This window comes from Wyeomyia smithii, chromosome 3 (assembly GCF_029784165.1).
Source record: "Wyeomyia smithii strain HCP4-BCI-WySm-NY-G18 chromosome 3, ASM2978416v1, whole genome shotgun sequence".
Lineage (NCBI taxonomy): Eukaryota > Metazoa > Arthropoda > Insecta > Diptera > Culicidae > Wyeomyia > Wyeomyia smithii.
The window spans coordinates 175,458,144-175,473,842 of NC_073696.1; the positions used below are offsets into that span (position 1 = coordinate 175,458,144).

General features: G+C 36.4%; 1 protein-coding gene across 2 annotated transcripts; it reads left to right on the plus strand.

Moving 5' to 3' along the window:
* The first annotated feature begins 11,414 nt into the window (after positions 1 to 11,414).
* LOC129727798 (MICOS complex subunit MIC27) lies at positions 11,415 to 12,455 on the plus strand. 2 transcript variants are annotated; one of them, XM_055685981.1, is made up of 3 exons: positions 11,415 to 11,566; positions 11,627 to 11,959; positions 12,016 to 12,455. In XM_055685981.1, coding segments are annotated over exons 1-3 (702 nt in total). In that variant the 5' UTR covers positions 11,415 to 11,565; the 3' UTR covers positions 12,384 to 12,455. The 2 variants fall into 2 exon arrangements, with proteins under 2 accessions (XP_055541956.1, XP_055541957.1); XM_055685982.1 differs by having other exon boundaries at positions 11,443 to 11,514; positions 11,588 to 11,959.
* Positions 12,456 to 15,699: the final 3,244 nt, after the last annotated feature.

The following is a 15,699-nucleotide window of genomic DNA, read 5'->3' on the forward strand; positions in this document are numbered from 1 at the left end:
AAAAAAAACATTCCGACGACTATTTAAACTCACTCACTTTTTTCAGAGATGGCTGAACCGATTTTCACAAAATTAGCTGCCTCTTAATACCCTATTGAATTTCATTTTAATCAGACTGCAACTTTGTCTGTAATGTATACAAATGTGAAAATCACGAAACTTCGTAATCTCAGAAACTACATAACCGCTTTGAACAATGTTGATATCAAATGAACGGGCTAGTTTAGGGTCAACTGATGAATTTAATAATGATTGCACACTTGGTTGAAAAGTTGTAAAAAGAAACGTGTTCTGATGACTTTTCAAATTCACTCGTTTCCCCAAAGATGACTGAACTAATTTGAACAATCTTATTGTCAAATGAAAGGTTTGGCTGCCCTATAGTTTGCCATTTCATTTGATTATAAAATCGGACTTTTATTTCAACCGCTATGTATTAAATTTAAGAAACAACGACAGTCTATTATCTCAAAGTTTATACGACTTACTTGATCATAACTACGGGCTGTCTCTCAAACTTGCGAGTAACAAGTTTTATAAAAAAATGATACGTGGTTCAAAAGTTATGGAAAGAAATGATTGATCGATCGATTGATCGATCAATATATGTGGCAGCAACATAATTCAAACTTGGTATTGTACTATTTGAACGTTCCCGGTATTGCTCGTGAAAATCACTAAGCTTCAATATCACAGAACCTACACAACCGATTTGAGTAATACGAGCGGTAGCGAGTAAGGACAGCATGCGCCCCGTACAATCGAATTGGCCGAAGGCCACGAGTGTGTTGCATTATTTTTTTTCAATTTCTTATTTAAATTTCCTTTATTTCTATGAATCAATTAGGGAACGAACGTCCATTAATTACGCAGAAAAAAATAACTATTTCCGAAGCCTTCTTCTTTTGTATAGATCCTCAAAAACTTTCGCATGGGCTTTGTCAGATAGCTTTTCCTCCTCAAGCATTACCTTTTAATGGACGTTTCCTTACAACATTTCAGCTTTATATAAGTCATATTTAAATTAAAGAAAAAATCCTGCTATAAATAATCGAATTTAAAATGATATGTAATCGAGTCTGTATGTAATCGAGACCGACCTATAAATGAGTACAATGACGTTTTGATTATACCACGATCAAAAAAATCGCGTCTTATATTTATTTATTTATTTAATTTATTTATTTAACTGACAAATGTCGGATTTAATGTTGTGCGTTCAAAATCATAAAAGTGAGGTATTATTAAGTCTATATATCTGAAACATTTTTATCTCATGTTATTTTTTTTTAAATTTTTTTTACTATTACCACAGTTGTTGCAGTTATCGGTCTTGCAGTTAAAAAGCGTTGCAGTTGAAAGTCTTGCAGTTATCGAACGGCGACTGTACATGTCATGCTTATCGTATTGATCTTTGCATGAACGTGTTAATTTATTATCATATGTGTGTAATGTTATGTTTTATATGTTCAGCAAAGTTGTGCCAAACTAAAAATTTGTGTTATTTTTTTCTGAAAATTGATATTTACGTGTAAATCTATTCAACAAAAAATAAATTCAAATGAGAAAGGCTGGGTCTCACCGCTAGGTGCATAAATTCGGATTTTATTCAAATCATCATCAATTTTAAATGATTTTTCGGCCTTTCGAATGATTCGGCTTTTTGTGACTCGGCCGTTTGTTATTTCGACCGTTTGAAATTCGGCCGTTTGTGATTCGGCTGTTTGTGTTTCGGCCGTTTGAAGGTAAACCTGTGGGGGCCCGAAGGCCATGCCTCCACCCCCGCCCTCCCCCCTTCCCCTAAATCCGGATATGGGTACAAAAATGGGTAAGCACACACTCAATCGAATAATAAAAGTTCGGTAATTTTTATTACAATTTCGATCGGTACACACTCAATCAGATAATAAATGTTCGGTAATTATTATTACAATTTCGATCGGTAAGTTTGAGAAAATACAGAGTAGTTTGTAAAGTTGATATAACTTTATATATTTTCTGTATTTAGTAAATAATTTTACTGAATACTGCTATACTTTCTGCTGAACTTTTCGGTAAATTCAACTTTTACCGAATATTGGCAAGACACTACCGGACCAACTATAGAGCTGTCAAATTTTCTCTATTCGTTGTTCTCCTTCTGGTTGTCAAGTCACATTCTCGGTTCCGTTGGAACATTCAAGTTCCTACCAAAATAAATGGAGGACGTTTTCCAACAACTTCAGCAAGAAGATGATCGCATATAACAAATTTTTCGTAAGTATATGATGATAAAATTTGTAAATGTTTTAGGTATCAAACCATCACATTATGTGCTTCTACTTCCGAGCATATGTTGCATGCTACGTAAATAGTTTACACCGCCATGTTAATGGACACATCCGGAAGATCCTCGGCTTTGAAACTATGAGCACAACTGGCATGAAGTTCATGCACAGTCCACGGCAGTAAAAAACATTTAATTGATTTTCACCCGTACAAATTCGGTGCGGCGAACGTCGATTTTGATTTTTTTTTTAGTTTTCAATAGCTAAAATTTTTATTAATATTTGAATAAAAATATTAATATAAATTTACGTTACATCATACTTCTGGTTTTCTTAAATAATTAAAAGTGAACAAATAATAAACATCACAGATCTTTCGGTACTGTCTTACACAACTTACAGATTTGATCGGTGGTTTTGGCAACTAACCGCATTCGCTGTTTTCACAAATTAGGTCGGTAATAATGACAAAAAGCAACAGCAATTCAATTACTGATCGGTCGGTAGTAGTTTATATTACCGAACGTTATACCGAGCGCTCAGCTGTTGGAAAGCCGGTGAATTAAAAAAATAAGATTATTTAGTCCCTAGATAAGTAATGTCGCTAGTGTGCCCATTGTATTCGAGGCAAATCATGTTGCACAAAAGATCCCAAGCACTAGAGTCGATTTGTCGCGATTCGACTTAAAAACTGCTTTGAGAATCATGATCTAGTAGACCTACCTAGTGATGTCCGATTACTTCTCGATTAATCGAGTTAATCGATTATTTGCGGAAATATTCGATTAATTTTTAATCGGTTAACCGACTTTTCGATTATTGAATAATCGAATAGTTGACCCCGATTATTGTTCGATTATAGATTAACTTTGTCCAAAAATGAGGAAATTGGTGATGCCAGAAGCATCAAGATACAAAAACATCAACCATATGGTTGGATTACCCGGGGAGTTACGGTAGTATTTGCATGGCGATTTGGCACCAAGAAATTCTGACCCAATTATAGTATGGAACCGAATTCAAGGACAGATTCCAACACTTTATAAAATACCGATGAAATACATGCCAGTTCTAGGAACATCCGTTCCTTCAGAAGTCTATTCAGCAAAGCCGGTCAAACGATTACAAAGCTGCTAAATCTCGGCTCCCAAGACCCCAACTAGAAATGTTCCTAATCTAACAGTCGATAGGAGAGGATGCATGGTTCTACTGACGGCACCTACTCACGTCAGTGTCATTGTCATTCGAATGTTAAGCATTTTTGAAATAAATGTTTCTTTTCTCGCTTTTTAAACGTTAGCAAGTAAATTTATATGGTGGTTCCTATTTATTGATTGGTTTGCCTAATGTTTATGATATAGGATTCGATCACTTGAATCTAGTGTAAAGTTTTTCGTACAGCAGAATCACTTGCAAACGAATGCACAATTGCAAAACTGAAGAATTAAATGAATCGGAAAAACACTTTCTCGAAGATTCATAAAGAATTAGGCTTATTGAATTATTAAATATATTAAATAATGTGACTTCAAACCAAATAGCCAATAAGTGTCTTGAAGAAAGTTTTAATATGTTGTAAAATTGTACAATATTTTTTGCTGCAAAAAAGTAAAGTTAAGGTGATACACTGTTTAACACAGAATTTGCAGTAGAGATTCGATCATAGGCTTGTTCGATGAACCAACTTCGTACATCGAAATCAAGAGGTAGGTCACAGAATATTTCTAGAGCTTTCTGCCAGATTTGTCAGTAAAACCTTGAATCAAGTTTATTGGTAACTGACTGTTGGTCAGCACTAACATTTTATTTTTGAACGTAGGGCTCACGCAATCAAATAATCGATTATCTCGATTAATCGAATATCTCGTGTCAGTTAATCGAGTCCGATTAGCGGGAGCGGACAAAATAATCGATTAACAATTAATCGATTAGTTGAAAAAATCGGACGTCACTAGTTATGGGCAAAAACTGCCAAAAGAAAAAGCAGACTACACTGAACCAAATTACTCGCACATAAATGTGTTATCATTGCTTGACTTTAGCTTTTAACGACTGTACACGGTTAAATGAAGCTACCTAATTATGAGTACGAAAACTACCAATTTTTGAGTTCGCCTGAGCGAACTGCGATTTTGAGTAACTTTGATTAAGTGAAATTTGTAGAAAAAACTCATATGATGGATCAATACAGCATACCTATATTTGAATGAAATGTTTTGAATTTTCGCTGCTCGAGAGGTTATTGTTTACCTAATTTTGGATGAAAATTTTTAACCTGCCAGTGCTGTCAAGAAAGAAACAGTTGTGAAATCAACAGTGTTTTTTTCTGCGAGTGCTTAAAATTCGGGTTTCTAGTGCAAGAAGGTTTGGAGCTAAGACAAGACGTGACAGCTGGTCACCGTTACATTCAACCAATTTGAACCGGCTGCTGATTGGCTGAATTCGATAACGCAATCGTCACGTAGAAAATACAACGAGGTTACTTTTCACTGTAAAGCAGTGATGCTGGAGAGTCATATTTTAGCTATTATAATTGTTCATAAATAATGATGCAAAAGTATGCAAGGTACATGATATTACCGAGTAATGTATTTCACTGTTATAACTTAAAAAATGCATTGATTAATCGTTTATAACTATTTCGGTTGAAGTCCAAGAAACTTAGAAAGAAAAAAATTGGGTACCAAGAAACTTAGGAAGAAAAAATTTGATAATAGAAGTATGCTTTTTTGAACATAAAATAATAAATAAGAATTGAGTATTATTCGCCTATATATTGCAATTTTAATTTGTTTTATTTTCATTGACCTGCAGAAGTTGTTAAAAATAATCATTCTGGCATCAACGGTATGGAACGTTCAAAAAAATTTCGACGGGGATGACGGCCGTTACGAAAAGAAAAATAAGAAGCCAGCTGTCGCGTCTTGTCTTAGGTTTGGAGTAGTATTTTGTTTGCTTTGAAATATTCAAAATGAATTAAATATCCTCATCGATTAGCGAAAGGTAAGGTTTGTGATTTTCAAATGCGAAATTCTCCATACCCAACAAACAATTTTGTTGAATTATAGTTTGTAAGCTGCTATTCGGTGGATTTCGACTGAACTAAAGCTTAATAAGCTGTTATACAACAAAATTGTTTGCTGGGTAGTCTAATAAAAATCCTGTTTCTTGTAGACTTCCTTCCGAAAGCAAAACCACCCGCACAGAAAGTGGTATTGCCTGCGGGGACACTGAACCGGAGAATGAACTATTGGTGTGCGCCAGAATGGCACGGGCCAGATTTTGGTTTTCCGGAAATTTACAGCGTTGAAGGTCCCACCAGGAAAACGAACGGACACACCTCAAGATCGATTGTGTGATAAGCAACTTTCGGTTGTTGGAGGGAATATAAACAATGTTATAAACATTATCTTTAGTGTTTTGAGTTTTATTTGTATTAAAAAACCAAAATTTTCAATTTTTGTTGCAGGAATTCTCAATGCTTATAGTGAATAATTTGAGCTTAATTTTGGGTAGTTTTATCGATCGTTGAGTAATTTTTACCCAATTTGTAGTTCATACTTGATTACTTACTTTTGGGTACTCAATACTATAGGATTGAGTAAAAAGAACTTTATTTTAGGTTGAAATTACTTATTTTTGTAGAAATATGTCATTAGAAGCTACTTAGTTTAGGGTGAAGTTAACTCACTGATATGTTAAAACTACCCACTTTGCATTACCAATGATCTGTAAAACAAACTAGTTGTGGGTTAAATTGACGAACTTAATCGTTGAAACTACCTATTTTTGTTGATAATCAAGAACTTAAACATCCCAAAATGCGTTTAAACAAGTCATTTTTGTATCTGTTTTATCTTATATGTTACCAATTTTTAGGTATATTTCGTTATCCAATTATAGGTATGATCATACAACTCAGAAGTAGGTACAGCCTCTCTACTCAAATTTTGAGTTTGTGCGCTTTAAGAGGATTTTAAGTGATATCTATTTACGTATAGGCAGTGGTGGGCACCATTCCGCTAATTCGCTAATTAGCGACGCTAAAATTCAGTTAGCGATTTAGCAATTTCGCTAATTTTTGAGCTGGTTAGCGAAACTGTTAGCGTCGCTAAATTTTGGCCTTCGAAACGCTAATCGCTAATTCGCTAAATTTTGTAGAGAAGCGACAATAGAAATATTTAAAAAAACTGTGAATTGCTGATGGCGTACGTAAATTGCTTCGAAAGATGAACATACTTTAATGCGAAAGTTACTTTTGTCAGTTTTTTACCCTAGAATGGAGTTCCAGTTATCGTACAAGCCACAGGAGCATTTTAAAGAACAAGCACAAGGTCTAGATTGAATTTTCGGCACACCAAGAACTTTGGTGAATTGCAATGCGCTTGAAATTATGACAACTTTGGTTCTACTTCTTCGATTCAGATAATAATTGAATTTTTGTGAAAACATTCCTAAGAGTATCTATTTTCAATGCAAGCTAACTAACTTTTGTTATTCTTGTTTTAACAAAATCAAATATTAATATCGTTTCGTGAACCTCTTAATGTAAATAGCTTTAAAAAGTAATTGTTTTCGTTTGTTTAACCAAAAAAGATCAAAGTGGTCCAAATCTTACAAAACACGAGCAATAAATATAGCGATATGACTATTTACATATTAAAAAGTTAGCGATTAGCGAAAGTTCCGCTAATGTGGGTTTAGCGTTTAGCGTTTAGCGATTATCGAGCTAAATTTTCCGGTTAGCGACTTAGCGATTAGCGTCGCTAAATTTTCGATTAGCGGTGCCCATCACTGCGTATAGGTTTTTCATGGTAAGCGTGTATATCATTTTAGAACTGAATATCACCCTTTGCTTGCGCAGTTCAAACAAATAAGGGCAACACTAAACAGTTAAAATGGTTGTTATTAACTATGGCAAAGATTATGGATGAGCACATCGAAAGTGAAACGGTGTGAACCTGAATCGTAAAACAGTTTATGTTTGTATATGATTTCCCTAACCCATTCCCGACGGAGAGTATTCAGATTTTACCTCGCAAAATGACTCTTATTACTCAGCAACTACGCGTACAATTAACACAAACTGGGTTGCGTGTTGTAAGTTGATCTGTTCTCAAACCGTATTTAGTAGTTTAATCGTTCAAAATATCAAGTTTAATTGTTAAGTTGTAATCCAAGTTCAGATGTTAGGTGATGCCATACGGATGCCATACCAGCCGGGAATGAGTTGATGGGGCTGACATGAATGATTTTCTTTCACATATGCGCTTGAATTCATATTGTAAATTATCGACAACTATCACTGAAAATATAAATGCAAAATTTTTCATTGATGATATTTTTTACAAGTGTGCATAGCGAATCATATTATTCAATGTGAATTATTAGTGCATCGAGTATTTCATATGACTTTTTTAATTTCACCCGTCTGATACTTCTGAATAATAAATTCTCTAATAAGGACTCGACGATTCCGTTTAGTGTAACGACGTTTGACGTTACGTTCCCAAGCAGATCAACCAGTGATACCAAATGTGCAGATTTGTCTGCGAAACGCAGATTTTTGGAGTCCGTTAGCAGATATTCATTGATTTGCAGATATTTGCAGTTTTTTCACGTTTCTGCAGATTTTTGTCAGAATCTCCTTATATTTGGCAGATTTTCTTGAAATGTGTGCAGATTTTTACAGACTTTTGCCTGCGCGAGCGAAATTTTTTCGGATCACGGATAGATTTTTTTCAGATTTCGAGCACATTTTTCCGGTTTTTCGAGCAGTTGCAGACATTTTTCAAAAACATCTGGCATCTCTGAGATCAACTGTATACATAACCTGTAAAAATTCAGCGACGCCAGCGACATTACTTATCTAGGGACTATATAATCTTATTCAAAAAACGAATTCGGTGATTAAATGTAAGTGTATAAGAAAAATAGCCGCGCTGGGCAAGGTATCAAAACTCACTTGAATATTAGCGCTACGTTAAGGGTGTCCTAATACCACAGAGAACAGACATTCATGCTCATTTAAAGAAATTTGAAAATCGTGTGTAAAAATTTGAATCAAAATACGTTAATACACTAACGACATCTGTCTTGTGGTGCCCCAGTTGCACTGCATAAATATTGCTGTATCGATATTTTATCGGTAAATTACCAGTCCACTTAAGCACTGAGGAAGACTGTGGTGCTTATTACGGGAGTCACTTCACGGTGAAATCAGAGTGAAGTGAATGAAGTCCTATTACGGGACTCACGTAAGTGAGAAAAACTTCGCAAGGTGACATCTGCCGTGAAATCTGGGTTATTATGAGTGCCATATGAGTGAAGTGGAAACGGAAAAAGCGACGTTTTGCGTGGAATTATTTCACGACCGTTTTGAACGGTGAAATGATTTCACGAAGATAGGGAAGTTTTAAAAATCGATTGATTTGTAATCTTGTGATAATATATATGGGATTTCCTTTCCAGTAACAAGGCTAATCTTTTTTTTTCCTTGAAAAAAAATCGACTTTCTGGGACTTACAAATTTTTGAGCTGCGACCGGTGGAACGTAAGGGAAAAATTTACCTTCGAAATTCGTTTAGTGGTAGGGCTCAAAAGTTTCCTCTTGTCGAAAAATGTTCTCATACAAAATTTCAGCTCAATCGACTTTCCGGGACTTAAAATTTTTGAGCTGGAAAACTCGCTCATTTCACTTGTCCTATTCTCAATTTCACTTCACTGTCAATCTCACTCCACGGAGGTGATTTTTGTCACCTCACTTGAGGTGGAATCGGGAATAGGTCTCAAAAAGTGAAATGAGCGTGAAAGTGAAATATATTTCACCGTGAAGTGACTCCCGTAATAAGCACCTGTAGGTCACAGTCGAAATATATATTTGCGCGGACTGAATTTTTATATTTATTTCCAAAAAATTTTCTAGTAGAGTATAACGGAAACCGATAACTATTTCTTTGATTTCTCAATCACTCTGCTAAGACGCTCGGTATAGATTTTCTAAATTTGACAATGGCATCCAAGCCAAATGTGCCAAATAGGTTTTTAAAGTTAAAAAAGAGCATTGCGGGTATCCACAAATCTATTTCCTTTCTTAAAAATTGTTTGAAATATCATGTCACTCCCACGAGTCATAGAGTAAAAGTTAAAAGTCATATAGCCCCCTCCATTATGAAACATATGGAACGGGAGTGTTTGAAAGTTGTGAACTATCCACAGAACAAACTGGTGAAGTACGCCTTTTTTTTTCAAAAATTACTAAGACACTGACACGTCATGAAAATTCGTCTGATATAAAGACAGTTGAGGAATTACGTAAAAAACCTGTTTTCTATTTAAAAGCAGATAAGGGGAACAAAACCGTCATCATGGACAAGTCTGACTATGATGAACAAATAACCCAAAAAATTGATAAAGGTCCATATTGGCAACTGCGGCTTAATCCTCTTGCTGATATGGTAAAACGAGTCGAAAATACAATGAAAGAATGCAAACCCGTTTTGGGTAATGCGTTACAAAATCTGCGTGTTTCAAATCCAGTTCTTCCAAGAATAAAGGGTCTCCCCAAAATTCACAAACCTGGAAATGAAATGAGGTAAATTATCTCAGCGGTAGGGGCTCCCACAGAAAAATTGGCTAAATGGCTGGTAAAAGAATTTCAAGCCATGCCCAAGAAATTTCCAAGTCGATCAGTAAAGAGCACCGGAGATTTCGTTGAAAATTTAAGATCCTCAGGTAACATCCAATCTGATGAGATAATGGTTTCATTTGACGTTACGGCCTTATTTCCAAGCGTTCCAGTGAATGAAACCTTTAACCTTTTAGAGGCTTCTTTCCCAATATTCTGATAATACTTGGAAAAAGAAAGTTGACCCCTTCCAGCATAAAATGGCATCCTTCCATCATATGATCCACCGTATGGAAACTTTACCTCTAAGTGAAATAACCAAGCAAAAGGAACTGGAATATATTTTCGAAATTGCTAAACTTAATGGCTACAATGAAAGTATCATTCAAGCCATTGTTGATAAAAAGAAGCGTGCTCAAATTCGGAAATCTTTTACAACACTCACCCCAATAACAGAAGATCTGAAAAGGGTAGCCGTTGAATATGACGTTAACTTGACACGCCCACTTCGTTCAAAATTTAGGAAATTTAAGATGGATATTGTCTACACTAGTAGAAATACCCAACTCAAAACAAAATTGGGGTCTACCAAAGACCCTATTGATACCCTGAACAAAGCTGGAATTTATAAAATTGCATGCAGTCACTGTGACATGGTTTACATTGGACAAACTAAACGTAACCTAGGGATACGTTTCAATGAACATTTCGCAGAAGTGACAAAAGCAAGTAAAGTTTCAAAAAATGCCCCACCACACCTTTTCAAATCAAAAGTGGCTGAACATAATTTTAACGAGGAACATCCACTAACTTCGGATAACATTCACCTTCTCCGCCCGTTAATAATTTATGGAAATTAGACGTAGCTGAAAGTTTAGAAATTTATAAACAACACTCGTGCACGCTTCTCAACAAAGACGCAGGTAATCACCCCTCATGGCTATTCAATCTGCTTCCCAAAAACCTCAGACATGGTACGGTAAACAATCGACCGCATAATTCCCTACCTAACTCCAATTAAGAGTGCTAAATTTTCATTTTTACCTACTAAAAATAAAAAACAGAATTTACGCTTTGCTCTTTACCAGTCCACATAAGCACTGAGGAAGACTGTACGTCACAGTCGAAATATATATTTGCGCGGACTGAATTTTTATATTTATTTCCAAAAAAATTTCTAGTAGAGTATAACGGAAACCGATAACTATTTCTTTGATTTCTCAATCACTCTGCTAAGACGCTCGGTATAGATTTTCTAAATTTGATCGATATCAGTGCTTAGTTTGTAAGTGACAAGAGCGCCACATAGCGGGAGCATTACGTCTGTTCTCTGTGCTAATATAGAAAAATCCCACCTGTATATACCTTATTGTACGGGTCTATCACACAGTGTAAAACCAAACCCTTCAACCTTTAAAAAGTATCTCTGCTACTTTATAGTATTGTTCCTCTTCAGCAAATTAAAGCATGCGATGCCATCTGTTAGCTATTTGTTTGCATCTGAGATATCATTTGCTCTTTAAATTGTTTCAAAGTATTTCTCACAGATGGCAAGCAGATATCGATAGCAGCTGATCGGTCTGTCATCGTGCAGTGTGCAGTCATAACAAAATCCATTCTGTGAGTTGATTTTCGGCTCGAATAATTCAAAATTACATAATTTTCGCTCAAAGTAAGTAATTTCTCGTTTTAGTTAGCTGTTAGATTATAATTATATTTCCTGTTATATTAGTGATGATCAGGAGCACTTGCTTTAATACGGCTCCAGTTATGCTTGGAGCCTTAGTTGTTAAAAGCGAGGCTAAAGAAACTGCAGGATCAAATACGGATGCTAAATCGAAGCAAACATGCAAGCCTTCCGAGCTACCACTGTACCGACCAGTAAATCAAAAAATTGCTTGTGAGTGCGAGGGCCATAAAAAGGAAACTGTTTCTAAGCCTGTACAAGCAATTGAAGACGGAATTCGTGCTGTTCGAATCCAAGTATTTGAAGTTTCTAAGGTTGTAACAAATCAAAAGAAACAGGTTGCGGAGTGGTACGAACAGGGGAAGAAACAGACGAAATGTAAGTTATTTGATTGTTGCTAATGTTGGTCATACATGTTTTGATAATTATTTCAGTTATTCGTGATTATCTCAATCAGGAAGATAACACTCTGCCTCGAGTCGGTGCTATCGCTATCGGTGGCCTATCCGGTCTTATATTTGGACTTCGTGGAGGATTTTTCCGAAGGCTCCTGTATACATCAATTGGCGGTGCTGGTGTAGCGTCCATATGCTATCCACAGGAAGCGGAAATGTATGCACAACATGGCTTAGTGGAAGCCAAGAAGTATGCTACTATTGGTTACAATTTTGTGTACGGCGTAAAACCGGGAGATCAACAACTAGAACTACCAACTATTCCAACGAGTCTTGGTGAGCTAAAAGACAGCATGTCCGAGTTGGCAAAGTCTGCTTATGGTGCTGTCTTTCCTGAGAAGAAATAAACGGATGTGATTAATTGTTGCTAAATTGTGCTCAGCCCAGAAATAAAATGCGTAGCTGTGAATTCTTGGAAATGTTTATGTAAACTTAATATTACAGACAAACAGACGTGCCTCGCGAACTAAAATCCTGAAAAATATTTGTCCCTATAAGGCAATCCACGGGTGACGTTTCTTTTCTTGTACGTTATTGTTGCTATTTTTCTAGCTGCAAAACCAAAACACGACCAAAACCAAAATCTTTTAATGTCGGCAATAACATCAAAAGTGATTTTTTATTGTTGTAGGATTGGCACTCGCGATACTAGAGCTACCGAACGGTTAACATTTGTTTTTCACGCTTCTGGATCCGGATTGCTTCCAAGTTGAGACCGATCGAACATACATAAAGCTGTCATAAGTTGAAAACAGACTGAAATCAGCTGATCGCAACTGTCTCGTTGATTACCTTATTCAAAACGTTACACTCATGCGCCACCATGTGAGCTTATTGCCTACTAACTTGTTTTCGTAAAACGGTTTTTGTCTTTGCTAATGGGTGTGCACGCTTGCTTAAATCAACACAAGCGGCATTGCTGATGGTTTCTGTCTTTGATAATGAAAAGGCACGCTTGCTTATAGCGACCTAGTGGCATTATTGCCCATTAAGCGAAATTTTAAAATTAGCGTTATTTTTCTGGTCGATGAAATCGTCATCGAGGGGCACGTCTGTTTGCCCGTTGTATAGTTGTATAGTTCTGTTTTCGAAGTAAGGTTTCCTGTTGTCGCGTTCCTTTAAGCAACTGGCGTCAAGCTAGGTACCAAAAACCGGTTCGCAGTTATACGAGGCGGAAATAAAACTGAAAGAACGCAAAACTACCGCAGCGACATCTGTTCAAGACTAGATGAACCACAACCGGTTCAGGTACCAAAAACCGTTTTAGGTAGCAAGAACCGTTCTAGGTACCAAAAAACGTATAAGCACAGATAACAGACATCCAAGCTAATTTCGCTACATGTGTAAAAAGATGCAACGGTGTTTTAGCATGTCGCAATATGCAGTATGGTGGCGCTAAGAACACTTAGTAGTCAATGATTTGATAGAATCGATAGTTTTTCAGCTCTTATCGATATTATTGGAATTTTGAGCAAACGGTGATTTGTCATTATCGACATTTTTATTCAATACCAGTTTATATTTGCGATAAATTTGTTTGTTTTAGTGTTGATTTGAAAAAAAACATGAACCTTACAAAATCAGTGTTATATCGTTGCAAAAACAGGGACTGCATAAACTGTGAAAATTTTAATACGTCTGGCAGCTTTGACTGTAATCCAGCGCTGCCATCACTAAAGTGGTTAAAGTCGCAAGTTGCAGAAAAATGTCGTTAGCATTCCAAACAAGTATGAATTTGAAATCTTACACGCGATTTCTGGAGTTGTTTGTTCTAGGTTGGATGTCTGTTATCTGTGGTATAAGTAATAAAATAACATCTTTCAAGAAGAGAATAAGTATTTTAACTATATTAAAACATTCCGAAAGCTTCGATAGTTGAAAAACCAAGTTGTTTGGTGGCGGATGAAAAACATGAAAAACGCATAAACCACTAATTTGTTGCTTATAATTAACCGCATCACCTTGTGCATTCCCGATCCGGTGTTAGTTAAGAAAAGTGAAAATTCCATTGATGACACTATGCGCAATACGTTCCATATGTCTTGCCCCATCACCATGTGCAATCTTAAGTTTGGCCTTGGGGTTGCCCCACAACCCGAGTTGTGGAACTTTTAAGCTGAACATATCTAACCAGTACACAGACTTGGCAGAGTTACTGGAAGTTACTGGAGTGGAAAATACCATTGATGGCACTGTGTCCAAATTGTTACATATACCTAACCATGTGCAATCTCGTCCTTAACGAATGGGGATGAGCTGAGTTATGGAACTTTTCAGCTACATATATCTTACCGGTACACATACTCGGCAGTTATTTAAAAAAAAAGTTATATGAAAAGTGAAAAATACCATTGATGACTATATCCAATTTGTTACATATACCCAATAGGGTGGGGAATCGTTATATGGAAAAAACGAAACTTGATAGCAGAAAGCCAGAACCAAGTTTTTTTTGTTCTATTTGGGGCCCCAAACAACCCTAAATTTATCGGAAGTCGATTGGTTTAGTCTCCGCTTGGCGCATTGCATTTCAAATTTATTTGGAGATTTGTATGGAAAAACCAACGTTTTTGCATTTCCATTCTAAAGAGCTCAAAGTGGCTCAAATCATAGGTTTCATGACTTCAAATGGTAGTTTTTTTTGATGCCCAACATTTTGGCCGAAGACATCAAAGAGCTAGGGTGTCTAAAAAAAATACTGGAGCTGTTCAAAGTTGAGTATGTCGAAATTTATGTTGCAAATCATTTTTTCTGCCAACACTGCCAGTGTACCGGCGTTAGTCAGATTTCCATCAGAAGTTACCTCTGAAACACGTTGTAGATTATACCTACGCCTAGAATATTGACCTGAATTCGTTTGTTTGATCCAGCTGTGTGTATAAACTCGTTACGACAAGTTATTTCTGATGGTAATCCTACTGACGCCGGTACATTGGTAATGTTGGCAGAAAACAAGATTTTTTGCATTTAAATCGACATACTCAACTTTGAACAGCTATAGCTCTTCTTAGGGTCATCCTAGCTCTTCAGTGCCTTCTGCAAAGTTGTTAGGCATATAAAATACTATACTTTTACATAATGTAGTGCATTATTAGATCATTATTGAGCTCTCTAGAAAGGTAAATGCAAAAAAGTAGGTTCTCCCATATAAATTTTCATACAAATTTGAATAGCAATGCGCCAAGCGGAGACAAAACCAATCGACTTGCGATAAGTTTAGGATTGTTTGGGGCCCCAAAAGGAACCAAAAAAACTTTTCAGCTACAGTAACTATTCGGTAACTGGGCACGCTTTAACCAGCGTTGCAAATCAAGCACACACGCTTCTTCTTCACGCATTCCCCTAAGTAGCAGCAAGCACACACCGACACGAACAAACTCTTTCGTATTGCTACTCAGCTACCGTAAAACAGTACGCGAGTTCCTGCTAGTGAGTAGGAGTACTCGACTAAAATTGCTTGACTAGGAGGAGCGCTTGAAAAACTGTGCTCGAAAACGAAAATGCTTTCTTCCCGGATGCAACGACAGCCGACAGTGGGGCAGCGTGTAGGGTATCGGTCTGCTTCGGTAAGTTTTTTACAGCAGTCTAATGCAAAACCAGCCAAAGCGAACCGCTGCCGAAATAGTTCGATACCCTATCATTTTTTGTCCTTCTGCAACTATC

Excerpts from the sequence above, each read along its gene's own strand:
- LOC129727798 (XM_055685981.1), top strand. Across the intron at positions 11,960-12,015 it reads GGGGAAGAAACAGACGAAAT|TTATTCGTGATTATCTCAAT; the intron begins GTAAGTTATTTG and ends TAATTATTTCAG.